At 41.6% G+C, this 27,860-nt stretch overlaps 1 protein-coding gene across 2 annotated transcripts in view; it reads left to right on the top strand.

The window, feature by feature from the left end:
* arid5b (AT-rich interaction domain 5B) overlaps nucleotides 1-27,513 on the top strand; it is an 87,227-nt gene extending 59,714 nt beyond the window's left edge. For both annotated transcript variants that reach the window (XM_080481399.1, XM_080481398.1), the window contains 6 exons: nucleotides 6,296-6,453; nucleotides 8,039-8,309; nucleotides 13,260-13,312; nucleotides 14,428-14,525; nucleotides 22,800-23,010; nucleotides 23,227-27,513. In XM_080481399.1, coding sequence (XP_080337525.1) covers nucleotides 6,296-6,453; nucleotides 8,039-8,309; nucleotides 13,260-13,312; nucleotides 14,428-14,525; nucleotides 22,800-23,010; nucleotides 23,227-25,239 — 2,804 coding nt within the window. In that variant the 3' untranslated portion in view covers nucleotides 25,240-27,513. The remainder of the gene's footprint in view (nucleotides 1-6,295; nucleotides 6,454-8,038; nucleotides 8,310-13,259; nucleotides 13,313-14,427; nucleotides 14,526-22,799; nucleotides 23,011-23,226) is intronic.
* Nucleotides 27,514-27,860: the final 347 nt, after the last annotated feature.

Raw genomic sequence — 27,860 nt, 5'->3', positions numbered from 1 at the left:
CCAAGTGAGACAACGAAATATGTCAAAACATGTTTTTCACCTCTCGCCGCGCTCGTTCGAGTAATGCCTCACTCACCCTGCTTCACCCCCACGTTTGAACTTGGACCTCGCCGCGGCGAGAGGAAGGAGTTAAACTGCGGCGGTAACGGTGCAGGGACGAGTGGGAGTTTTGTGTCGCTGAAGAAGAGACGGGATATTCCTCCTCACTCAGTTACTCAGTCACATTTTATCTGCCTGATAAAAAGCCTCAGATGTTGCTTTATTCCTATCTGGCGCGTCCCAACGGTTGCTACATCTATAAAGACGTTTACTTTCTACGCAGCCGGGTAAACATCGTCTGTTGACCTCAGCAGTTTCCCGACCTGAACGGTTTGTCGTCAGTGGTTTTGACACCGTTGTATCTCTTTACAACTTTTATGTGCGATGAAGTTCAGCTTGACCTTTGTTAGTGCCCATAAAAAGAGTGATCAACATTCAGAACGCCCCCATTGTGCATATTTGCATAATATGATTATGAAGGAGATTGTAAATTAAGACGATGATGACTGCATGCGACTCTCAATCACAGCCATGACGTTTACACAGTTGATGTTCAACCAAACCTGTTTAATCTTTGTCTTGGTGTACAATGTACAGTACATGCACAGGAGTGTTATAGATTTATGGCTATAACACGCCGCCACCACATGCACTTTGTCAGCTTGTCGGTATTGAACCATTTCTGTTGGACCTAAACTGTCACAGATAAAGACAACAACGAGCCAAGCTCATGTTTACGTTTTTAAATCACTTTTATCTGAACTAATAAATAATCTATTCAGTTTTCTTTGTCATGTAAATACAGTGAGGAATGCCTTTGACTTCTACTTTGGTGATTTCTTCATTATTGTTTCCATTTAATTAAATTTTTTTAGTTTTGGAAACGGTTTGTTTGAGTTTTAACCAAACAGATTCGAGTTCATTATGAACTCTGATTTGGATATTCTTTCTTTAGTTATTATCTACCTGAAATTTCTCTCTATAGTTATGTTGTGCTTGTTTTTGCTGACGAGAATAAAAATGGACACTTTTTGTTTTGTTTCACCTCATTTTTAAAATTCTTTTATATTAATGTGCGATTTCTTTGGGTGATTTCTGTATTTCTTTCTGTTTCATTCACACTGACAATGGTGCGTTATTGATAATCACTAAATAAATGATCAAATAGATGTAGACTGTGGAGAATTTCTTTAATTTATAAGAATGTTGACAATGATACTTTTCGTTTTTTTAATTTTGTTATTTAATTCCACTTTAATCTATTGATTTAAATAGTCAGACATGTAGCTAAAATAATCATTCGATCATCATTGTACAACACATCATGAAGCATTTAAATCATGAAATATTAGTTTAATGCAAAAGTAAGAAAAAAAACCAGGAGGCTTTTCAATCAGAACTGAAACTCGTAACCTCGATAACCCGTCGTCTGACGACAGTGAAAATCTCGTACTCAATGTTGTATAAGTCTGTTGTTGTGAGTTTTGAGCTGAAATTGTTAATCTGTTGACTTGTGTTTGTGGAGAGGCGACAAAGAGGAAGCTGGTGGACATTCCTGCTGAATGTTTCTGTTCAAAGTGTTGTTGGGTTCAGATGAGTTAGCTGTTAATCTGCTAAAGTACATCAAAGTGTTTTTTAATCTCCTAAGCCTCTAATTTCAATTTTTAACAACACAAACACAAAACATGCACGCTATAAGCCTGATTATTTATTCCCCTACTTTAACCCTCCAATAATAAGCTGGGTTTTTCTTCTTCTTTTTTTTTTTTAGAAAAGGGACAGTGCTTATAATGAACATATACACAAGTTGAATTATAGCCAGCACACTCATTTCCATATAATAGGACTATGAAAATAACAGCAAGAGAAGTGTCAAACAATTAGGGGAAATGTTGACTAAAATCTATTGAGTTTTTTCTTCAGACCAGAGAAGGTCTGAAGTAAAGGTACGACAGTTAAAGTGCAAAGTACAATATTCATTTAAATACACAGCCAACACACGTTGGAGTCATTGCATAGCGTCGAGTTTCACAATTTTCCGCTCAGTAAATTGCACAATGTCTTGTTTGGCACAAGTCTGTGCCAAAATAATTGCATCAGGTTTGCACACATGGTTTTATTAAGCCTGGATTTGTTTTAATTTCATAGCTGTGAAAATGGAGAAAGAATGCGCAGTGAGAAGGAGATATTCTTTAATATCTGGTTGTTCCTCAGTGTTATTGTGTGTTTTCGAAGAAGCTCGTGTTAGAAATGTGTGACACGCTGGTGTGTCTTGTGTCGACGACCATATGACTAATATATGGCTGTAAAGCTGCTTCCTGTTTTGTTTAGTTTTTTTCCCCTAAATATCTTAAAAGTGCAAGAGTTAGGGTGATGAGAAGGATATACAGGTTAAAGAACATTTCAAAAGATAGATAAGCACAATTAGATGCTATTTATAGCCAAATAGCTCATTTTCCACAATTGTACTACTGTCCAAGAGTACATGTCATTTACAGGCTATTTTAACTGTGATGAGATGTATATTTGCACATTTTGGCCTTTATGTGCACTTATCATACGTCCAAGCAGCAATGTTAGCGTTCATCTGTGCTCCGTGGATCTGAGAGTAATTTATCCAACTGATAAGACAAAGAATTGATAAAAAAGCAAGTTGCTGTGGAAAAAGAGAAAAAGACAAGAGAGCAGTGTTTATATCATTATAAGAGAAGTGTCTTGCTTTTTCATAGTTTTACTATAAAAGCTGGACGATCATAAAGCTGTGACTGTCGTCTAATTGATATTTTGAAGGAAACGGGAATAAATTTCATGGTTTCCAACTATGTTCATTTGCCCGATAAAGAAATGAAGACGATTTTTTTTTTCTTCTTCTCACGGCGAACTTCCTCATTAATAACAGAAACTTGTACGTACAGAGTTGTTTTTTTTCTTTCATCTCTCTCTCCAGTCACTTTTGTGAGTTTTATCAACTGAGACATCCATCAGTTGAATACTCCAGCCAGCTTGAAACGTCTCTGCAGTCCCAGCAGCCTCTCAATCAATCAGTCCATTTTGTTGTGGTTCCCTGTGGCTCTCCTCCGTTGACGCATAGAAGCGTCAGAACCCTTCCCGAGCTGTCTCTAATGAGTTTTCCATTATCATTGACATACACTGAATGGCAATGAAACAGAGGTATTAGGCCTGTATTTAATTGAATTTGAGGGGGTGGGGGGGGATTATTACACAAAGAAGTTTTTATTGAAGCAGTTTAGGCCTGAGAGCATCCGGAAATCAACTTGTCATCCTGTGCATCTCGCCGCTGAAGTCGTCCCGACTTTCATTGCTTGCGGGGTCGAGCTCTGTGACAGGATGTGATGGATTCACAGCCGGGGGAATTCCCCTCACCTGTATATATGGATATATGTGTTTCCATGTGTGTGTATGGCCTCACCCCCCTAAAAGAAAAATAAGCTACACTCCAGAGCGCTTTTACTACTTTTCTTTTTTTTTTTTCTTCACTGTGTATGTCTGTGTTTTATTTATTGGTGTTGGTATGTGTCTGCAGGCCTTTGGGGATTGTTGAAGAACTAGAAAAGTGTCCTCTGGTCACTTAAAGGCATGTTTCGAAGTCTTCTCAGCGTCCCAGATAAGCAGAAAGCCTCAGACTGAGTAATAACTCACTCATTTGGAAGCAAAAAGGAGCCCGGTAGCTTGGTCAGCTTCCATTTTTGGGCTATATGACTGTAGGGGCCCATTTTTGGCTCGGAGAGGGAAGTATCATGTATACTTAAATGGCCTCTTTCTTTTCTAGTACATTGACTAAAACACTTAATGCCCACAGAGTGGTAAAAATACCACATCTCCCTGGGTGCAGTAAAATCATTGTCTTGTGATGTTTGCTTTGTTTTTCTGCAGACTATAAATGTCTGTTTCCATTGTAGAAAATCAATCTGCACAGAGTTGGTCTGTGTTTGATTTTCTCTGTGTTATTCTAAAGCGGATGACTCCTCCCTTATGCAACTCTGCCACGAGGAGAGCAGATCAGCACTTCTTCTTGCAGCGCACAAACATTTCCTCCACCTGACCTTCTGTGCTTGCATTGTGTGTTTACAGAATACATGAATGCACCGTTTAACCCCCGCTCCACACTCATATCTATGCAAGCCGCTTAGAAATTGTCTCCGGGCCGTCCTTTATCAATACGTCAATGAATTTAAACTCCCTCACTGTCTTGTCGCTGTGCGTTATGCAGCAGCGTTTTGCAGTAATTGCAGCATTTTCTTACGCAGCAGTATTTGACCTGATGAAAAATGTAAACAGACAGGCAGGTTATGTAACCGAGTGTAGGGTATCAGGGGGGTTAGTGATTGGACTAAAAGAGAGCTGCAACGAGAGTGCGACCTCACTTAGACCTGCAGTGTTTAAACCAATGTCACATGTTGAAGGATAAATCTCCCGTCAGACCTGCAAAACATTAAATCTTCTGTAATTTCTAATGTCTGTGTTCGGATTGGCTGCACATGTTCTCAGTCACTTTGTACCATTATACACGTCTGGCTCATAGTCATGAGTCGGTTCTTTTAAGATTTTATCTCATGTTTACTTGTGGTTTGTATTTAGTTTAAATGCGTTCTGTGTGTATTGTCCATACAGAAGCACAAGCATTGTAATTTGGCACAGGCTATAAATCCTATATGTGGTGTTAGTCTACCCAGTAAATATTTAGCCTTTATATAGCTTCAACTTCAAGAATAAACACGAGTAAATGAATAAACAATGTGATTTGTGTGACTTCTTCGCATTAATGTGTAATTGGCAACAAAAAAGAAGCCGAGTGAGCAACAAATTGAGAAAACAGCAGAGGGAGGAACACACCCAGTACCTTCTAAGTAAAGATTACAGTGTTGAAAACTTGTTTTTTTATTTTGTGCCAAAGAGATGACAAATGCACAACAAATGTCCTTGGATTCCTCCCTGCGCTATTTCTCCACAGCGTAGTGGTTGTGAAAATAACAACATGAAGTGATAGGTTGCTGAGTCGTGATCATTTTTACCCTTTTTTAATGACTGCCTCTCAGCTTTATTCAGCTCTGGTGTTATTGTAGCGTTTTCTTGATGAGAATTTGAGCCGACAAAAATAATCACAGGGTCCTTTTGGCAGAGAACAACCTTGGATGTGATTTAATTGTCATTGCAGATGGAAAGAAGGCATGTTGACACTGAGAAATACATGATTGAACTTAGATTATTTTGAAGTTTCAGTCTTCCTTCTCCTCCTTTCCCTCTTTCTCTTTCTCTCTCTCTCTCTCTCTCTCTCTCTCCTTTGAGCTTATCTCTGTTTGTGTTGCTGCGTGGAGGCAAGGCACTCTGCCAAGAAGTTACATTACAATCGCGGGTTGACATAAACGTGGGTGTACAAAGGACTTGGAGGGCTTAAATACTTTATTGTGTGTGTAATGTGAACTGAGCAATTATATCTGCCAGCCTTTCAAACAAAGAGCTCCTATCAGGCAGGTTCATGTGTTTTTAATTAACAACGTTGAGACATGAGCAGACTAACCGGAAAATAGAAACCAAAAATAGATCCACAATGATTAGTAAATCTGAGGTGCCATACCACAACGTAATTCTTTATGATGAGATGCAGAGTGAAAAAAAAAACAAGTGGAACAATTTTGATGCTCTTCATGCCGTGGTGAGAGAACACATAAGGGGCTCTGAGTTTTCGTAGCATCTGTATCAAATATTCCTTTTAACAGAAACTGTTTGTTTAAAATTTCTTCGCTTCTGCGGTTCTGCTGGTTAACCAGCATCTGTCATTCACATTATTACACTAACTGCTCCACTGTTACGACACCCTCATCTGTAATTTTAAAACTACGTCTGCATGAATTTAAAAGTAGTTTTCTCTTTTCGGCGCGGGGGGAAACTTGAGGATAGTGTTTACTAGCACACTGGAGCAATTTGGCAGCCTGCTACCCCATTCAGCACAATGTTGCACTAATCCAGTTTAAAAATAATTAGCTACAGGCTAGCGGGCCTGTGAAATTCCTTTCCCCTGATTGTAAATGTTCCTGTCATAGCCTCCGTCCTCCTCGGCTAAAAGCCAGTGTTGCCTGACAGAAAGCGTGTTTTCATGTCTCTTTTATTGTTCCTGTAAAATACAGTTTATTAATGTGAAAACTTAGCGGTGATTTAATCTCCCAACGACGCTTCAGTGCACATGTTTTCCGCCTGAGTGGGTGAATCACACCGCCTCTGTTTTCCTTTCCCTCAGCCCCCAACCTGAAGGGGCGACCTCGGAAGAAGAAGCTGTCCATCTCTCAGAGGCGGGACTCCCAGGGCCAGGGGCAGGGGTCGTCGGGGTCAACCCAGGGTACAACAGCTGCGACGACTCAGGACCCGTCCAGCCCAGAGAGCAAAGCTACGTCCAAGGTAAAGCACTCGGGATAAGATAAGTTAACATGGACTTTGATAACGACTTGAGGGACAATATTATGTCAGCAGACACAATAACAGTTTCAAAAAGGCAAAACATTTGCACAAAACGAGGGGGTCAAAGAAATGCTTTAATAGAGCAGTGTGATATTAATATTTCACATAAGTAAAGTGTGTATTTGTAGTATTTATGTACATTTGTTGTATGTACACAAAATGTCCATTATCTAAAGCAGACATGAGGCTCCCATCTGTCTTTGTAGCCTTCGGGATCATTTAATGGAAAAATCTAAAAAGATCACGCATGGAAGAGGTCTATTAACCACATTTTATGGTGGATTTTGCAAATGCATACATTTTGATTCAATACGCTTGATGCGCAGCCATTCAGTTAGCTCTTTATTTCAAATTACTAGCTCCACTTCTCATACATCATTAAACTATCAAGTACAATTTGGCCTTGTGGTAGAGACGATGACATTTTTGTTGCCCTCACAATGATCAAACGTGTCCATCCTTGATATGAATATATGAATAATATGATATATTAAACAGTAGGTTTTAGTTCCCTTTCTTGTGCTACCTTTGCACTAATTGCACAACTCCCTTGTGCAATGGTTGTCCTTGTATTTTACTCTACCAAACACAACGACAATGCACCACAGTGCATTAGTGCAGCGGTACAGTGGCGACATGACGAAAACTGCGTGGTTATGAAGGCCATGTGTTCCACAAAGGGATCACAAACGGAAACAACAGAAATATTTGACGTTTTTACTTTAAAATGATTGATTTGTGGCTATCAAAATATTTGCTGATTGTTTATTTCTGTGATTGACTGCAGCAGCTCTAAGACAATATAATTATTTTTCATCTGTCTCATTCATTCACTGATATATTAGTCACGATAGCATCTGTTATTGAGCGCAGCCTCTTTGTCTGTGCCTTTTCTCGTTCTCCAAACACATAATAGTCTTTTAAACAAGTACAATATGATCCCACAGTAGAACAAGATGTTTCATTGCTTTTTCCACCCATAAATAAAAACAATCAGCATTTGCAAATAGAGGAAAAGGAGTCATCTACTTCTGAAATCTTGTTCCGCTAATTTAGATTAGGAACAATACAACCCTTTTGTTTGGATTTTCTGAAAGAAATGGCTGGTTTGTAGTGGTATTTCCACTTATAATCTAAATGACTTTTTCATTGATTCTGTGTCTCTGTACTTTTCAGTGTTTTTTTTTTATTGCCTAACCCTGTCTTTAATATTCAAAGTCAAGGAAATATCTACCCTAAAAGCCTTTTCACAGCTGTTATTCCTATGACCTTGGACAGTTAAATCAATATTAGCAATTCTCTCTCAACGCTCCAGTCAAACTTATCTGTGCCTAATCTGTGGTGACAAGGAGAGCGTCTCTGCCGGTAATCAATGAGGGTTTTCCTCTGTGGCGTGGCCAGGATGAATATTTGTTTTGCACATAACACCAAACGGCACATGTGACGCAGACGTCACTTCAGATGACACCTTGTTAAAAGACTTTCATTAATTGTCCAAACACATCTGCTACTTTCCTCTCCGCAGGTCAAACCTCACTGTAAAACGGTACCCAACGGAAAAATAACCACGGCAGCCAAACAGAAGGCCACCAACGGCCTCGGCAAGAAGTCTTCCTCCGAGGACAAGGAGCGAGGGAGGGAGAGAGACAAGGAGGAGGAGAAGGAGGAGAGGAGCGAGGAGGAGACATCAGAGGAGAGCCGAGCGGAGGAGCAGTCGTTCTTAGTCTCGCTCTACAAGTACATGAAAGACAGAGACACGCCCATCGAGAGGATCCCCTTCCTCGGCTTCAAACAGAGTGAGTGGGACAGCTCTTACTCTCTTATTCCCTCACTGGCAGTGTTTAAACAACACACCACTCCACTTTACAGTCAGTAGTAAAGTTTGCGCGGATACATTTCACCCGGGTTATTTTTGAAAGAAATTAGGTCAAAACAACGCCAGGAGGGAAGGGCCAGCAGGCTGAGGGGAGGATTAAACGCTATCATGAGTTAAAGACACCTGTAGGAACAAAAAGCTATTCACAGCTTTGCCGCAAACACTTTATTCAAACCTTAAAATATCTTGTGCGCAGAGGAACGAAATAGAGATATACCTAGAAAATTAAGGTTCAGAGATGAGAGAGTAACTGAACTCCGTGTGGATTTTAATCAGCCTCTCAAACCATGTTGTATCTGTACCGGCCCCCCTGCTGGGATCAAATGGGAACCATGTAGCTGCCTCTCAGTCAAGTCAAGGGTATACTTTGTCCTAACTATCAAGAGTTTTAGATGAATAAAGAAGAGATGGCTCCAAATGACTGCAGCCATAATGCCCGAGATGTTAAGAAAATGACATTTTGATTGAGGTAATAGTAAACTGAAGGAATATTTGTCTTTGAAAAAAAATAAAATAAAAAAATGCATTCAGGAGACGACTCGGGATCGTTCCCGTCAGAGCACATTTGAGCTGGCTTTCATGTGAGGAGAGAATATCTTCTCACACTTGTCAAAAGGGTTTCCTGTGAAGGCCAAGAACGTCCTCTAACTGCGTTAAAAGAACATCACATGTATGGGAAACACGTCTGCCCGAGATGAAAGATGTCTAATATAGGTCGGATGCTTAGCTTGCACTGCCTGTGCATGGGACAGGGAGGAGAAACTCGTACCCAAACATCTTTAAAGGGCGCACATTCAAGTCTCCGAAAGCTGGAGGGGGAAGAAAAAAAAGTGTTTGTTTTCAGTGTTTGATCTTCAGGTGAGACAAACTCTCAAACTGCGGTTTTCACATTTCCGTCTTTATTCAAGGAAGGAAATCACATTTGCATTCACGTCAAAGGAACCAAAAGAAGATTTAGTCATTAAGATCAGAACATAGAACGACAACTTAGCGAGAGAGAGAGAGAGAGAGAGAGAGAGAGAGAGAGAGAGAGAGAGAGAGAGAGAGAGAGAGAGAGAGAGAGAGAGAGAGAGAGAGAGAGAGAGAGAGAGAGAGAGAGAGAGAGAGAGAGAGAGAGAGAGAGAGAGAGAGAGAGAGTCTACTGAATGTAGCCGTGACAGTTTATAGCATAGTAAAACTCATTACTCTAAACTATTACACGAAGGTAAGCTGTGGTCGCCTCAACTCTGCTAACCTCACCGCGGTATTTTGACAGTCCTGTCATCTTGACTGCCGACATGTTGTTGCTTAAATAGGTCATTGTGGTTGCAGGAGATAGAGCGAGGGAGCGAGGAAGACGTCGAGAGAGAATTACATACCCAACACACTTTACTTTTAGTTGGCATTTCTCGGTTTGAGCTCAGAATAAAGTCGAGGTCCACCCGCCAACTGTTTTACATATAGTACATGCTTTGAATCTCAAAACCAGACACATCATAAGCAAGGCCCTCATTAAATGGTGAAATCATGCTGTTTAAACTTCGTCCTTGGCAGCGAGCACACATCAGCACATGTAAAGACGAGGGGGGAGAGAGAGAGGGAAAAAAAAAAAAAGAAAAGAAGAAAAACACATAATTAATACAACAAAAACCCTCAGATATAATCAGGCGCTGTTTTCATATTCTTCCCTTTTAACCAACTACAAATGCATTAAAAGATCAAAGAACTCACTTCCCTGTAAGGGAGATTGAAATTATGTTATTTTAGTTGCATTTGAGTAATAATCTTTTTATGAAGTTCTCTGGAGTTTAACAAAAGCAACAGATGGTTGAATGATTTACCAGACGTGCCCATGCTTTGTTGGCTGTGCCTCTGAAATATCCATTTGATTCACCTCCAAAAAAAAAATCCTATCTGAGTCTGAACATGCACTATTCCTATATATCCCTCCTCATCCCGGAGCTGTTGAGAGTTTTTAAGGCTGCTAGTGTGTCTCTTTACAGCCGAGCAGAGATGAATGCACAGATTCAGTCAGTCAACCTTTACCTTCATTTTCTCAAAAGACAGTTTAAAGCCAGTGATAATAACAAGCATATTAATAGTGATATTTCTGCTTTAACTCAGCGCCCAGTTGTTTTCCTGCCTCGTCCTCATGTTGAATTCATATCTCACTCCAGGGTTTTATGCATTAAACATCTGAGAGCAGAGGTGCTGATTTGAGACCACTTGGCCTGATACTTAGTTTACCGCCAGCATTTCTTTATTTTTTCTTTTTAAACATGTGACTTGCTGCAGATTTTTTTTTTGTTTTGTTTTTTTAATCTTTTCTTGAAAATGGACAAAACTAGTCATTCGTAATCAACATTTAGAGCCGCGGCTAATTATCTGCTTGGGTATTAAAAGCAGCTTTCTTCTTTCAGTTTATCATTCATTTTTAAAATGAGGGTGGAAAAAAAAACTGTTGCTGAGAGCTTCACAAAGTCCAAGGTGACATTCACAAATGATTTGAAGCGATGCATCAAATCAGATGAGGTTTTTTTATTTCTTTTTTTTTTTTCTGCCTTCTTTGAGGCAAGCAACCTTAATGACATCCATATTTCTTCAAAACTAACAAGCAGAAATTAATGAAGGTTACATACTCCTAAAAGTTGATATGTGCTGAACACAGCGTGATGAGTATATTGTGTTATTGCGGGGCGATACGGCTCAGTACTGTCTCGAATGTCAGAGAAAACATGGGCTATTTAGAAACATTTTTAAGCTATAAACAATTGGAAAATGTGTGACTTTAATGTGTGTCTATTTCCAAAAAAGGCAGTTTGGCAAAAAAAAGATAAAGTATGATGGTGTTTATATATACTTATATCTTTATATACTTTTTTTCTATTCTAATATATTTCTGCAGTTTCATAGCGTGTCAATATGTGTCCTGTAAAGAGTGAATGATTTAATTCCCACCAATTGTTGTCGCTGCAGCGTGCTCCGTTTTTATTGTCTACAGTACACTATGGAAAGAACAGCCCTGAATGCTGTAGCACTTGAATCACAGAAAATGACTAATAACTGCGGCTGCAGTTTATTCATCGGAGTCGCCGTCCTTCTATTTCATACCACTTGGTTATTATTGACTTTTCACTCCAACTGCCGTCATTTAAGTTGTATGGCCGCAGCCGAGGCGCCGGCAGAAATTTCAAAGTGAGGACTGTGAAGGGATAGAATAGGAGTAGTAGTAGGGGCAGCACTGTATTTTCTGAATGCCCTTGATCTGTGAGATTAGCGTGTTTTGTGTGTGTGTGTGTGTGTCTGTGTGTGTTTGTGTGTGTGTGCGCGCTTCAGCGCTCAGGCGTCAGTGTGTGATTGCGAACATCAGTTCCAATTTGTCTCCCTTTTTCAGCCTTGTTGTCTAATTGCCATGCCATCGGTGTGTCATTGAGGCTGCATTGTGTTCCTGTTTTGTCATCCTTATCTCAGTGATAATTGCCCCTGCCAAATAGAGGGGGAATTAAGAAAAGAAATTGCTAATGACAAGACATCTAAGAAAAGGCATGTTGTCTCATTTCCTTTATGTGTCCCGTTCCCTCCCAATCCCGTGTGCTATTGTGGTAATTACAGTCGATGCATAACAAGCTAGTTAAATAGCCCATCTTTCTGTTTCTACAGTCAGAAAGCACAATACGCCGGCGTGCTCAGTTCAAACAGAAAAACCTACCCAGCTCCCTTTGTTATTCCACCCGTGCATTGACAACGGTCGCAGAGAGGAGGGAAGGAAAAAATCAATGCTGTCAAATGCGGAGATAGGAAAATGTCATTTTGACAAATGCAAGGCTTTGTGTACGCACAGATTGAATTTTGATGGATTTCTCCCCAGGCGAGGCCTCCTTTTCTTATTTATAGGCCTTCATATAAAAATGTTAAACAATGATGTTACAGAAAGCAAATACAAATGTCATTGGCACAAAAGTCCCCCAATGAACTCGTGCTTCTTTGTTTGCGGGAAACATTTTCTTTTCAAAGACAGACAGCCATTTGAAGCTCCTCCTGAAAGCTAACGCAGCTATTTTTAGGAAATTGTTACACAAGACTTGTATTTTGATATGGCTTGTCATTGGGTATTTGCATGGGGAAATCAATGCAAATGAATTTGCATTAGTTCAAACAGAAGTTTGAGCTTATTGCCAAGCGTTTGATGCTTGTAATGGTTTTCATTCATACCTGCAGGCTGCAGCTGAGGGTTAACAAATCTCTTTGTCAGGATGAAGCATATGCTGTATTTTATCACATGCTGGCGATTGTGTGAGCGCTCAGTATTCATTTGCATCCTTTCAGCTGAAGTGCTCCATTGTTTTTTTGTGTAAATGAGGAAAAGCTGTTTTTACTTCACGAGTCCAGGAATATGTAATGACTATTTTTCTTGTTATCTCATTGGTTTGTTTTCTGTTCCTGTGCCTCTGTTCATTTATATTTTATTTGCAGCATTTGGTCGGACAATAACAGCGTTACGTTACACTGATTCACTGTGTGCAGGGATGAAGTTACCTTGAAAATATAGTGCAGTGTTCATAGAATAATGTAGATTATATACCATTTAAACACTGCCGGAATGCTAGTGATCTAATTATCTATTATTGTAATGGATTATGACTCTGAAAGTGGATATTCTGCATAATGAGCTCTTTACATACGATATATACGCCTTCGATATACAGTAATGACTTTAACTTGCGATGGCATATTTTTTCACATTTGGTATTGCTGCTTTCACATTACTCCAGGATCGAAATATTTCTCTCGTTTCCTCTCTGGTGTAATGACTATATATGATGTCATGTGTTTCACTTCAGATCCTTTCCCAGCGTTCCTGACTGCCTTGTTTGTCTTCTGTCTCCCACAGTCAACCTTTGGACTATGTTTCAAGCTGCTCAGAAACTCGGAGGATATGAGCTGGTAAGTATTCACATATGTGGCAATATATCCCTTTTCCTTTGTCAAGGTCACTCCCTTATTTTTTTTCTTCTGTCTCCCCTCCTTTTCCCTCCTTTCCTCTTTTTTACTGAATTGTCTATCCCTCTATAATTCTGTCTTCTTACCTGTCTTCCCTTCTTTCCTCCCCACCTCTTTTCCTTCTCTTCTGTCCTTTTGCCCCCTTGAGGTCAGTTGCTATTTTCCCAAGAAGAAAGTCCTGCTCTGAGCCGCTTTTAGCAGAAATGATGCTGTTGTTTGAAAACCCCCTTGGAGTGGAAAACACATGTTCCTCTGTTCTGTGCCGGTCAGAAGGAAATTGGATAAATCGCTCATTTTTTCCCATGTTGGAGATCAAGTGAAATGCACATACATACCCACAAGCGTGCACATGTACAGTACTGCGTGCACACGCTGCCAAAGTGAGTCAAAAAAAGAAGGGTGTATGAGCAATTTAACTTGGCAGGCCTACCTGCCGTTTATTCGCTCGCTATTCATGTGCAAAGTGTTTCCAAAGTGAAGTCAATGTTTGATGTGAAGTCGTCAAGTGTATTGCTCACGCCTGTTTCTTCATTAGCGTGTTTTATAATGCCGTCCGAGCAGACAGCCAGACCACGCCGTAAACAGGAAACAGCTCATATAATTGGGGCTCATATCCTTTTAAAAGCCCACATATCTGCAGCTGACTATCTCACGTTTCATGTCAAGGCTTTGTTAGCTTTGTGGCTGCCTGGATTTTTTTAATTTTTTTTTCGTGTGTGTGTGTGTGTGTGTGTGTGTGTGTTGTAGTTCTTGTCCGTTATTCCCATCTGTTACTGGATAAGAGGTTACAGCAGGAACAACTGACTGCATGATGTTAACAGAGCTTATTATGTTAGAGAATTGAGTGTTGAGGATTCAATAACTGGAACATCATGACTCAGTAACTCCCCAAGACCTTGAAACGATGTCAGCCACTTATGGTTTTTTTTTTCTTTATGTGTGTTTCTTTTTATTTTGGGCTCATATATTTTAAATGTTCCTTCCTCTTCATTAATCTTATTGTCATCCTTTGTGTCTCTTTTTGTCTTATCACTCTGTCTTCCCATCCATTCCTCCAGATCACAGTGCGCCGACAGTGGAAGCATGTGTATGATGAATTGGGCGGCAACCCCAGCAGCACAAGCGCCGCCACGTGTACACGGAGACACTACGAGAGGTGAGTTATTACGTTACTCGGTTATATGTGACACATATTGTTATGCATGCACACATGGAACAGTTTGCATCGCCTCGAGTGAGTAAACTCCTTCACAGCTACATCAAATGTGATTTCACAATGCTTTATTCATAACATCAGGACACGACAAGACAAATATTGATCTTCTCGGAGGAAAGTCAATGCACTTAAACATACATGAAGAACGGTGCTTGCCACAGAGGGATAGCCTGCAAATCATCCTGCAGTCTCATTGTTATGGCATGCAGCTCTGATTGCATTAAGAAATACATTCCTAATGGACCAAAATCAATTCGCAGTGATGTGGGATGCTGTTATTGTCTCAGGATTAATTGATCACTTGTGTGCCACTATGGAACCAATTATGCTGTAATTTAAACCCATTGTGTGCTTGAAGCCAACTGGAGAGGATTAAAAAGCTTAAAATACCAGCTAAGTTTTTAATTATTAACAGACCTACATTGATACATACATATCTGTATGTATATGCATATGTACAGTTGCTATACTCTCCACGAAATATGCACACAGCCACATAAAGCCGCAAGATAAAACTGAAAACACCAGTTTAATGTATTCATCTAATCATTCAGTCAGATACTGCAGCATTTTGAACTTCCACATTATAATCACTCAGATGGTATTACCAAACCAAAGCAAGCATATGGATGTGATCCTGAGGGAGCTGTGAGGGTATTATGCAGGGCTGCTTGCACATACTCACACAAATACACACACACACACACACACACACACACACACACACACACACACACACACACACACACACACACACACACACACACGCCCACTTTCCCAAGGTTAAACAAATGCCAAATACGATCTCCCCAGCAAGAGATAACCAGTCGCTCATGAAGCAGGTCATTCCTCGGGGCCGGCGACCCTCTCCACATCCCTCCGGCTGCTGCAGGTTCATGCATCAGCACGGATCACACACACACACACACACACACACACACACACACACACACACACACACACACACACACACACACACACACACACACACACACACACACACACACACACACACACACCTGTCAGTAATATAGCAATATGCCAGCAGTACCATATGAGGGAGCCAGGCAGCTTCATATTGTGTCAAGATTGCATGCTGTAAGCGAATTTACCAGCACAGGCGGCTGCTTTTTTTTTTTTTTTTTTCCGTTCTTTTTTCCGAGGAAAATTTGCAAAAGCATAGGTGTGAGAGAGTGCATTGTTCAGGGTGTCGTGATTGGAGACAAGCTGACAGTGTGCCTCTAAATGTTCAGCTGAGGGTACCCTCGGTGTTTACACTGCAGTCCCAGTTGTTCCCCCAGACGATTATGTTTCAAAGATGGATTTGCTGCAATGGACTAACTTATAATAGAAATGACTCTCAATACCTGGGTTAACAGACACTTCGCCGAGAGAAAAAATAAAAAGGTTATTGCTAACGTCAAAAATATGCTTATCGTTTTTGTTTTGTTGCAACGAGCGTAGAAATTACTTTATGGCCAGATGTGATAAGCAATATTGTTCATTAGTCTGTGAGGTGTAAATGGGGCTGTGGGCAGGCGGGCGGGACGAATTCATGTGGGAAGTGCTGAGGTGTGACTGCTGCTGCGCTGGCCTTTCCCTCTCCAGCCACCGAGAAGCAGCTGAGAGAAAATAATGCTGAATCAATACAAAGCAATAATATCCACACACTGCAGTGAATATCAGGCTGACAGAGAGAAGGTGTAAGAGAGAGGGGTGGGGGTGATGGGGTATGTGTGTGTTAGAGAGAGAGAGAGAGAGAGAGAGAGAGAGAGAGAGAGAGAGAGATCAGCTGAAGCTGAGCAAGTTTCCATTCAGGGGAATAATTTTAGCTGAGCCTTGGTGTTTGGGCTGCTTGGAGGGCAATTAGCTTCATTGTATTAACTCAGCAAACACGGCCATTCTCTCTGCATGATGAATGAGGCTGTTTGTGGGCCCGCTGAAGTGTGTGTTTGTTCCCCAGAGGCGTCTTTGTTTCCACCTTTAATCATTAGTCAATGTGCTACAGAAATATAATTCACAGGGAGGAATATGCAGCGTACAAACTGGAACAACACCTATGTTTTTCCTCTCCTCTCCCAAGGATCACTTCCGATTTGTCTCACAGGACTAAAGTAGAGTAGAGCAGGAAATAAAAAGTCTCCGGCTCGTGGGGGGAAAAAAAGAAACAATATTTCAGGACATAATTGCTTTCAATTAAGTGGATATTCTTGGCCGTCTTGATGTTATTTGGGTTAAAGATGGTGAATATCCACAAGCATTCAGCTCCAGTTTTAAATTATACACATTATCCCTTTACAGCCCTAATGGTAAAATCATATGAAATGGTTTCCTAGGAGATATTATTGTGAAAAATGGAGCCAGGGGCATAATCACTGTATTTATGTTGTCCAGGAGCAGGCAGTAATCACTGGTAGAAATGGAGTTACATAGCTTGAATTGAACAGGAGATAACCTCAGCTAATTGTCATTTTCAAAGTTACTGTTGTTTAGTCACAGAGCGCCGTTCATTAGCACACGGGGAAAAATCAATGTAGAAATGTCCAAGCCAAGGTCTGCCGCTGCAGCTACGGGGAAGCTTTAATGATATTTATTTAAACCGTTTCCCGAGATTAGCTGTCAGGGCCCAGCGCTCTGAATTAAAAATGAGGTCATGAAAAAGATGGCATCAATAACCTTGAAATAGACTGCCTTTTGCTTCTGTGCTGTGCCATTTTCTCTACGCTCCCCCCCCTCACTCTCCCTTTCACTCTCTCTCTCTCTCTCTCTCTCTCTCTCTCTCTCTCTCTCTCTCTCTCTCTCTCTCTCACTCTCCCTCCCTCACTCCCTGCCTTGCACTTCATGCTGTTTCTTTCATTATACAGGTCAGCGCCTTTTAACAGCTCCTACATATTTAATCTTCCTGGTTTCCTACGTGATCTCTTGTTACAGAAACATCACGTTCCACTATCTCTCTTCTTTTCTGCCTGTTACTGATTTTTAATACCTCGCCATGCTTTGGCAGTCTAATGTAATTGCACAACCGGGCTGATATTTGGGAGGGAGGGGTGGGTTTTTTTTGAGGTGGGATGGGGGGTATCCATGGCAACAGAGTAGCAATTTAGAATAATTTGCTATTTAAAAACTCTGAGGTTTTTGGGCAATAGCGCGGAGCACAGATGAGGAGTTTTTGGATTAAATCATTTCATCTAAAGTATTAGATGTTTGCCAGATGTACTGTACATGGAGTCTGAGGCTGGTGAAATATTCACTGGCTCAGATCATGCAGATATGTGTCTCTTTTAAGACAGATGCACGCCTGTTCCAATTTTAGTCGACGAGATGTTTTATTGATTCAGCCTTTATTCATTCCTCCTGGTATCGATGTTCCTCTGCATTCACTAAAGCTGCTCTCCTGATATGAAAACACATTAATAGGAAACCTTGAGTCAGTCTTTACACCCCGAATTATAACAGAGTAGTTTTTTTTATTTATTTATTTTTATTTAGAAGGAAAAGGGGACAAAAGATTGTTTTGTTAGATTTTATTCTGCCAGGGCTCTGTATCATGCACTCGTCAGCAGCTCTCTGCATTGTCCTTGCTGTTTTGCAGATGCATCAAATGTGGCGCATTACACATTAGCTTGGCTTTTTTTTTTTTTTTCTAATGCTGCAGCCCAAACACAGACTTCAATTATTCTGGTCTCTTGTTCTAACGCTGGGTGAATCATTGGCTTGCAGTAAGGGTGGTGTGGAGGGAGTATCAACTTCATGCCTTTTTATTCCCAAACCTGAGAGAAGCAGGAGGGGAGGGAGGGAGGGGGTTTAATAAACAAGCAGTGTGACTCAATAATAAGAAATAAAGCAGCAGAGAAAGGAGGGTTGCAGGGATTTAGAAATGAGAACATTGTTGTGGATCATCTGTCAGCATTCTTGAGCAGCATAAACAATGTCTCAACATGTTGTCTGTATCAAAAGCGTGGCCAAATTCTTTGTATATCCATGACTCTTCCTCTGAATCTGGACTTCAGCAGCAGTGGGAATGCAGCCAAAAGAGCTGCATGTTCTTCATACTAAAATAGCAGGCAGCTATTTTAACCTCTGAGAGCTAGATGGCTTTCCGTAAGACAAATGCTTCGTTGAGCATTCAGTGATTTAAAAGGATGAAAAAAAGGGGTTTTTTCTTATCCGCAGCAATCTTAACAAATCACAATATTGAGCGATTTCTTTATGTGTGGAATTTAATCAAAAGGTCCAAGGTTTCTTTCCCTTGTGGCAAAGAGAAATCACAAATTATAGCACTGATGTGTGACAGGCAATCGACTGTATGGGAATCTATTCAAGTCTACTGAGATTAATAACTAGTTCAGTGTAGCAAATTAAATTAATGACACTCTAACTGAGCTTTCGGTCCACTTTAGGGCAGCAAAAGGGGAACATATTCTGTACATTATGGGATATTAATAGTTGAGTGACTGCGGGACTTGAGTGTATGCAGAATAGTCCACGTTTATTTTAAACAGTTAGCACTCGTGGCGTACACCTGCTATGGCGAACATTTACTGCAAGCTGCAGCAGCAGCTAATGAGAGCAAACCCCAGGGGAACAGTAGAGGTCATTTTAAATCTGGTATTTTCAGACTTGACAAAAGACTTAAGTTTTTCATACATTCCTGCGCTGCCCTCCTGTTTTAACTGCATGAATGAGGGTCACCTCAAGTGGTTTGGCTTCGAGACAAAAGAGGGGCTTTGAGGCATGAATCCAAAGCAGAGGGACCAGTTACAATGTCTGTTTATCCCTCTGCTGGCATCTCGTCTCTCCCTTTTCCCCCCACACTGCTCATTGTCTTTTCCTCATTGCCACGATGATGCTTAATCACTGCACTTAGATTTCATAAAGATTGGATTTTATCCTTTTTATTTTGTTCTCTGTTCCTCACAGGCTTGTAAAAGTGAGTTATTTTCTTTCCTCCAAATCTTTGTACAGCCCCGGGGGCTTGTCCACCAGCTCTTTAAATAGTTTCTTTTCCCTTTTTTTTTTAACGCATGGAGCAGCTCTTGTGATCTTAACACAACACCAGCTAAAATTAATTTCAGCACGGATGGGAGGGAAATTGTTGAAATGGAACAGCCTGCAGGCTTTTTCCACTTATTTGGTGACTTAGGCATTTCTTGGATTTGAGCACACTGCTTGTTCCTGTAACACAAAACTCAGATGAGAGCAGCACATTGCTGGTAAAGTCACCTTGTTTTTGCCAAGTTGTCTTTTTTTTTTTCCAGGGGGGTGGGGGTGCTGTGTGTGTAATCCATTATTTCAAAGGCAGAGATCTGCTTAGTTGACAGTTGTGCGTTTATGAATTACCCAGTTATTGATCCTCCTGCTCTTTAGATCACTGGGATACGACACATTGTACACATATGATGAAATACGTTTAATCTTAATTACACCAGACAGCTTCTATCTCCAACTGTTCAATGTTTAATCTCTCCACCACATATTTTAGTTGCTTCTTATCAACACTGGAAAACGGCTGCTTAAACAAAAGCCAGGTGATAAATTGGCATGAGAGGAAGTTAAGTATTTATTGACCTCATAAAAATGTTGCCTCTCCTGCCTTGATGAAATTCTTTTCTTGAATCTGTTAGAGCAAAATGCGCCTCCAAGTGGCTCAAATTCTGAACTACATCTGGCCTCCTCTCAACCAATACTTTGCCTGCCAAGCTCAACCCATCCCCTTGTCTTGGAGGAAATTGCTACTTGTAGAGGCATTGTATTTTGAGTGGTTATTATATCATATTACACAATCGGGATGAGGTTATATGTATTTCACATTCACAAGAATTCACTAGTCTCTGACATTGAAAATAGTTTTGCTTCTGACATATGGTTTGGTTTTATTACATAGATCAGGATAGAAAAGAAAACAAGTGGGTGTCCAGTGGAATGATGGAACTAATTAATCATAGAACATAATAAGCTGCGTATTTATTCATTTATTTATTCATTTATTTATTTATTTATTTATTTATCTTGGGAAAGACCTTTTTTTTTGTTAAGTGTAACAATGCAAATAATATCTGACAATGAAGGGAATTTCCTGAGCCTGATTTTTTTTGGCTTCCCGGCCAACATAACATCTTAGACTTTCCATTTGAAACTATTTAAGGCTTCAGTAATTTCCCGGGCTCAGCTCTTACATTATCGGGGCCAGCGACACCCCAGCCCCCCCACCTCATATTGACATTCCATAAAGTTGACCCCAGCCAAGGCAGCCATCTCTTTCCCACAGATCATGCTGATAGTCAACAGTGCAGGCGAGTGTGTGTGTGTGTGTGTGTGTGTGTGTGTGTGTGTGTGTGTGTGTGTGTGTGTGTGTGTGTGTGTGTGTGTGTGTGTGTGTGTGTGTGTGTGTGTGTATATATATATATATATATATATATATATATATATAGAAAGGAAGCTGGGTATTTGCATTGTCAAGCAAGAAGAAATGGGCTTTATCTGGATGAAATATTTATTATAGCTCCTTCATCCGTGCAACAATGTCTAATTATAGAAAGCCTGTGAGGCAACTCCCTGGTTCTAATGAGTAGCACTGTTGCTATTTTAAAGTTTAAAGCAGTGCATGTTTTCATCTCTTGTTTTCTAGGATTCGTTATTTTCTTTATTCGCAGTGGTTTCTGCTCTTCATTAACATGTCATTATTCCCTCTTTCTCTCCCTCCTCTTCCTTTTCTTTCTCCTGCTCGCTCTCCCTCCTCTCCTCTCTTTCACAACCTCTTTGCTCTCTGTCTCTCCAATAAGTCACATTTAATAGTACATTTCCTTTCTTGGCCTGGGGCCTGGTGCCAGACCAGCTGTATGAAATGTAGTTTCACCGCTTTCCCTGCCAGCACTTTTGTTCAGAGGAAAAAATAACAAAAAATCCCACAGAGCCTCTTGAACTCTCTGAGGCTTTTTTCTTCCTTTTGAAGAGGAGGCGAAACAGCTCTTGATTCATTGTTTGTTTTACCGCCATGTCCCTTAAAAGGAGTAGCACAACCGTCTCTTGTCGTTACACGAGAAGACCTTATTTTCTCTCATGACTGAGAAAGTCATGTTTCTGTCTAGCTTTCATGGGTTGTTGTTGTAAAGAAACTGACAGAGGAGCAAGAGAGATTTCCAGAGGTCCTTATTGAAGTTTTGCAGTTGTTGGAGTTTTTCAGTTGTCTTGGTTTCCTCTTCCACGGCGTTTCTTATTTCTGGTCCGGTGCCAATTTCCATTTTCTTCTCCCAGCAATAAAAAGACTAAAAGTTTCCCTCACTGGTTTCTTCATGTCATTATTTTACACATGGGTATTGTTATGTTATCCAGATCTTAATGTTCCTATTAGTTATGACATCAGATATGGAAAATTATCTTGGGATCTGTTCAGAAGAGAAATAACAGAAGTCAGAAATAGTTGGATGTTTATTCTACATAATGTTCCTTGTCACTGAGTATGTAGCTAATTAAGTAGGAGCATTGTGCAGATACATTTAATCAAATGTGTTGAAAACTGTGGCGTACTGTTACCAACTGACATCTTTTATTACTTTAATCACTTCCCCGGCTTCTGTCATTAATCATATTAGTTGATTAAATTAGATATTGATTGCTGTGAGGTTCCTAAAACAGTTTGACTTCAGTTCCTCCAGATATTTTTCTCCTTTTTATATCCTACCGCAGTAACTTGCCATAAAAACACACACGCACGCACGCACGCACACACACACTCCTCTGTCAAGGTTAAAGTAATACCAAATGTGATCTGCCTCAGCTGGAGACAACTGGTTATTCACATTCTCACACACACACATACTCTGGCACCCATCTGAGCCTGGATTTCCCCTAACCTACTTTAATTACAATAGGATTGTTAATACTTGCCAGGTATTAAAACAAGGAGGCATTAAAGCACGGTATTTGATACACTGCATGCTTGTGGCAAAGCTGTAGCTAGTTCTGTTTTTGCTATTACTCAACAAAATACTGATGTGGTTTAAAGCGGTTTATGTTCAGGGAAAAAAAAAAAGAACAACAACTTGCATTTGCACAGTCTTATGGCATTAAGATGTATATGTGGGGTTCTTTCCCATCGTGAAACGTTGAATTTTAACATGATTTTTGTGTTTGCTGACTCAAAACACAAATGTGCTCTCCACATGTGACATGACCCGACTTGATCGTACCTGCTGTGTGTGCTTTCTTCCTCAGGCTCCTCCTTCCTTACGAGAGGCACATTAAAGGTGAGCAGGACAAACCCCTCCCCTTGGCCAAGCCTCGGAAGCAGGAGGGCAGCCAGGAGAAGGTCACAGGAGCCAAAGCCAAAGGTGTCGGGGCCAAGAAATTAAAAGGCCTCAACAATCCCAAGGTGGGAAGTAAAAAGGACAGAGAGGAGGCAACAAAAGGCCAAGAACAATCACAGGTCAGTCGCAGGCCTCTCCCAACTGCTGCCTCACCAAGTTTTGTCCTCACTCTCGTGTCACTTTCATTTTTATGCCCCTCCGCTTTCTCATCAATGCCTTGTCCTTTCCCTTGACATCATGTTGTCTCTTAAATTGCGTAATAATAAGAAAATATTGGAATGTCCTGCCTCTTTCTCTTTGACAAAACGTAACGGCTATTATTTTCCCGCATGCAGGACTCCAAGGGGAAAGAAGAGAGCCACGAGCTGTCTGCAGCTATAAAACAGGAAGTATCTCTGCGAGATGAACCCATTTTAATAGAGGAGGAAGAGTTACATCTTACCCTGAAGAAAGAGGAGTCCTTAGCATTGGAGCAGCCGTCTTCACTCTGCCCCAAAGAGCTAGAATGCAGAGCGCCACACGCTGGTCTACCCCTCCATGCAGGGCCCGGTCCCCAGCCCGAGTGGAGACAAATCACAGAGGCTCTCGAAGAAAAACTTACGTGTGAACAGCAAACGGAAGGGCATTTCATTCCTAAAAGTCATTATCTGCCTCATCGTTGGGATCAGAATAAACCTGCTCCACATGTTGCTCTGCCCGAGCCGTTCTCCAGGGTCAGAGACTCTTTAGAAAGTCACGGTGGGAGAGTGGGAAAGGTGTTGCCGATGTGTAAGCAGGCGGACAGACAGTGTATAGACTTGAGCACAGATTCCTTCCCAGAGAAAGAAGATTATGTAGTCATCAAGAAGGAATCTGCTCAGGGCCCCGGACAGCCGGCCGCCTACTGCAAAACCAGTCAGGGGGTCATGTCTCCTTTGGCTAAAAAGAAGCTCCTGTCTCAAGTGTGTGAGTCCAACCCTTTTTCCTTCACATCTCTTTCTCTTCAGCCTCCACCTCCCACGGCTGTGTCCTCTCTACCCATCATATCAGTGGCTGAGCGGGAGAGGGACAAGAGAAAGGGTGAGGAAGAGGTGGTGGGACAGAGGCTAGGCGGTGTGTCCGACAATATGCCCGAGGTAGCGCCTGTATTCAGGCCGTCAGTTATCCAGCATGCCCAGAGCAGTAAGCCTCACCAGCAAGCCAGTAGTGGACAATCAGAGAGGAGCTCTGTTGGGGACCTTTCGGAGACTTACGGCTGCCGCACGAGCCATCACCTTCAGCCTCAGGTCAGTGCGCCTTGGCAGCCCTATCTCCCCCGAAGCCATACCCAGGACATTGTGGAAAACACAGGGGAGAAGCTCCTGCAGGGCCCAGGTGCTCCGCCCCGGAGCTACACAGGTGACTGCTACTCCTCGCCTCACCTCCACAGTCTGTACAGGCAAACTGAGAACTGCCTGAGCCAAGAGAGGATGGCTGGCTTTTCCAGCGGAGAGCGGAGAGAGCACTACACCAGGGACCGTGAAGGCAGCCAGAGCTTTGTTTGTGGCGGTCTGGAGCAGGAGGGCTTGGCCTACAGGTCTCACTACAGTGACAGGACTCAAACGCACGGGGAGAGCAGAGAGGCCGACGACGAGCCCAGAGACTTCACAATTTCTAAACCCCTCTCCCAGAGGGTTTCGTCCTTCTCCAAACCCCCCTTCTGCACTCTCCCATATACTATCATGCACCAGAGCTTGGATTCCCACCCTAAAGCGTGCCGAGTTTCTCCCATGACAATCTCTCCCCCCAAACAAAGCCCAGCAGAGTCGTCGCAGCCATTTCCCAGCCCCAAAGGTTCAGGCGACTCATCGCTGACCAGTCCCATCCGACCCAGCAAACGGAGCCTGGCAGAGCCAGATAGCGAGGATGTCCCTGAACGTAAAGTGCGAGTCGTGACCCCAATCCATCCTGCTGGTACAATCCGACGCAGCGACCCGGAGGAGCTGAAACCAGCCGAGCCGGCCCACGCCATTCACCTCAACCATCTCCCCGAAGGCCACCCTACAACCGCCTTTCCCCCGCACCACGCCGCGCCCCTATACGCTGGCATCTATTCCCACGGCAGCCTGGTCTCCCAGGACGGGCTCCAGCAGCACCCCGGCCTGCAGTACCTGAAAAGCCAGTCCGCCGTGTCGCCCCTCGTGCCCCCCTTAGCGTTCCACTCCATGATGCTCCACAGGCAGCTGCTGGCCTCCAGCCCCAGCCCACACCACTTCTACAGACACCCCGGTGGGGCAGCGTTGTACGGGGACCTGTTGCACCATCTATACCCCCTCTCGACCCTCCCGCCACCTCAGCTGTCCTCGGTACATCCCAGCACCAGACTGTGAGCGAGAGAAGACCTTGTTTTTCTCTCTCCGCTCTCCCTCCTCGTCATCAGAAACTGTCTCAGCTTCTCTTTGTTTTTCTGTCTCTTTCTCGGGGATTGTGGCTCAGTCGAAACAAAACACTGATTATATAACTTTGGCTGATAGCAGATGAATGCGTCAGTCAGTCGGACTGAAAATTCCATTTCTTTTTTATCTGTGTATGCCTTTGTTTATATACTTTGCACTGTTCTTTTTTTTGTATCACCACTTACTGTATCTTTTGTTGTTGTGTCCTTATTTGCACAATGCTCATGTGTATGTGCTCACAAATCAGTTTTGCCGGGCTCAGTGACGGTGAGTCAGGTTGTTGCTCCGGATGTGTTAAAAGTGGAGGGCAATAGAGAAAAGCCATTTGTTTACTGCGTCTGAGGGCTAAACTTTGTTGCTTAAGAACACTACAAGTAACACGACAACGTAAATGAAATTCTTTATATAGCTAGAGATGCGTTTCGCCATCGCAAACAATGTCCAGCAGCTGTTAAGAGCATTCTAACTCTTTAGGCAGGCCGTGGTGTTGTATCTGTTTACATGTCTCCACGCTGAACTCTGTTGCCTGTTTGTGCCGCAGTTAATCCACTTGGACTCCTTGGAATAGACACTTGGTGAGGTGCTGCATAACATGAACTGTTTTATCACAACGTAACGTTGAGAGGTGCTGTGTACGACAGATGTACTGTAGACTCACTTTTTCTCAGTTCAGGTTTCATTCATGATATATTTCAGCTCCAATGCAACATAAGCAGTTGGCTTGTTCGTTCTGTTGACAAAACATGAATGTTTCTGTTGTTGTTTTTGTTTGTTCAGAGATATTAAAAAGCTGTTATAATTTTTTGCTTTCGAAATTGAAAGTAATTTGACCCCCGCAACCCTTTTCTTGTGACGAGTAGACTGTAGCGGCTTGTTTTCGTCTGTAGGAGCGGCATAATGAAGCAGCCGTCTGCTGTGGAATGCTCACCGCAAAGAAGGAAAAAAAAAAGAGAGAAAAAAAAATCAGCATTTCATCTTTTTGTTCTTGACTTGAAACACTTTTTTTTTTTTTTTTTTTTGGGGTGAACAGACTCTTTTATTCAACAGGCTGAAGACTCACTGTATGATTTGATAGGAATGTTGTCACTTAGGATATTACTGCTTTGCAAATATCTGTGCCTTTCGCAGTCTTGGATTAGAGTTAGCACTACAGTTGTTAAGGTTTATCTTCTGTAGCAGGGTAGGAATGTCGATATTACCGTCGCTCTCGTCTGAAATGCAGCAGACAGTCACACGGGAAAAAGCATATGGCACACTTCAGACACCAGACTTAATGGGTAAGGCACAAGATTTAACATCTTAAAAATGTAAACAGTCACGCTTGAAACAAACGGTTAGTATTTGTGCTTAAAGGCATTTATTCACCTAGTTTAACTTTGCCAGGCAGTCGGTTATACAAGAACTTTCAAAGATTTACTGATAGTTGATATTGACACAGGTTTGGTGTCTCTCACCTGCAGGGCATGTGTGCTCTGTGTTTTCGAGCAGTGATGAAAAGGTACCGGAGTCTATAAAATATGCCTACCGTGCTCCGTAGCCCGAGGTGGAAAGACAACACCTGTGCTGGCTTTAACAACCACTATAATTGCAATCCAGGATAGTCGAAATACACAGTGAACATGTCTGATGTTTTTTCAAAAAGAAGAGGAAAAAACTGTAAAGGTTTACTATACTTAGATAAAGACATTACTTTCTGATTAAGTACTGTACATTGCTGTGTGTAGGTAAAACTGGCATTAGTGCTGGCTCCTGTACAAAACATTCATACGGGAACAATTCATGGCAACGCCCCTCTCTCTCTCTCTCTCTCTCACACGTCTTATTTTCAGTGTAAATAGCACTGTAGATAGTACTGCGTGGTTGTTATCATATAAACTGTTATAGTCTGTAAATAGTATTAAAAAAAACAGTATAAAAGTTGGTTACACAATCTAGCTGTGTCCTTGTTTGCTCTGTTTCAAGGTCACCGTGATCATTTTAGTCTCAAACAAACACTACAATTTAAGAATTAGGATACTCTTTTCTTTTGTTGTCGTTTCACTTTTTTTTTTGTTTTCATGTCATTTCCATTAATGTGCATCCAGAAAGTGTTTTTGATACAGTAGCCATCTGTTTACCAATCACCCAGCTGGCGAGCAAGACAAAAAAATAAAGACATTTTGTATGATATGACCTCCTGTATATTTAATTAAAATATTTTACTATCTATACCTGATTCTTCGATTGTTTTTTTTTTAACTGAACTGCTGATAAATAGCCAGGGTTGAATCAAGTGATATTTAATGCCAGCGTGCTCACATCAGTGCAATGTTCTGTTTTTCTATGAGTATGCAGTGTGAATGGGGTTTTATTATTGTAATACCATTATCTGGCTATGAGATTCCATCCGCCTTAATCTTCACAACAGGCTACTTCTGGGCTCCAAGCCAGAGAAGCCTCTCCAGTATTTGCTGCAGTACAGAAATGTGCCAGTGCATGTATCTCTATGGGATGTGTGTTGGGCTGCAATAAAAGCCATGCTTTGACTTTTATTGCCACCCCCTGGTAAACCTTTA

Source organism: Lipophrys pholis (assembly GCF_963383615.2).
Source record: "Lipophrys pholis genome assembly, chromosome: 15".
Lineage (NCBI taxonomy): Eukaryota > Metazoa > Chordata > Actinopteri > Blenniiformes > Blenniidae > Lipophrys > Lipophrys pholis.
This window is presented reverse-complemented; position numbering and strand designations above follow the sequence as displayed.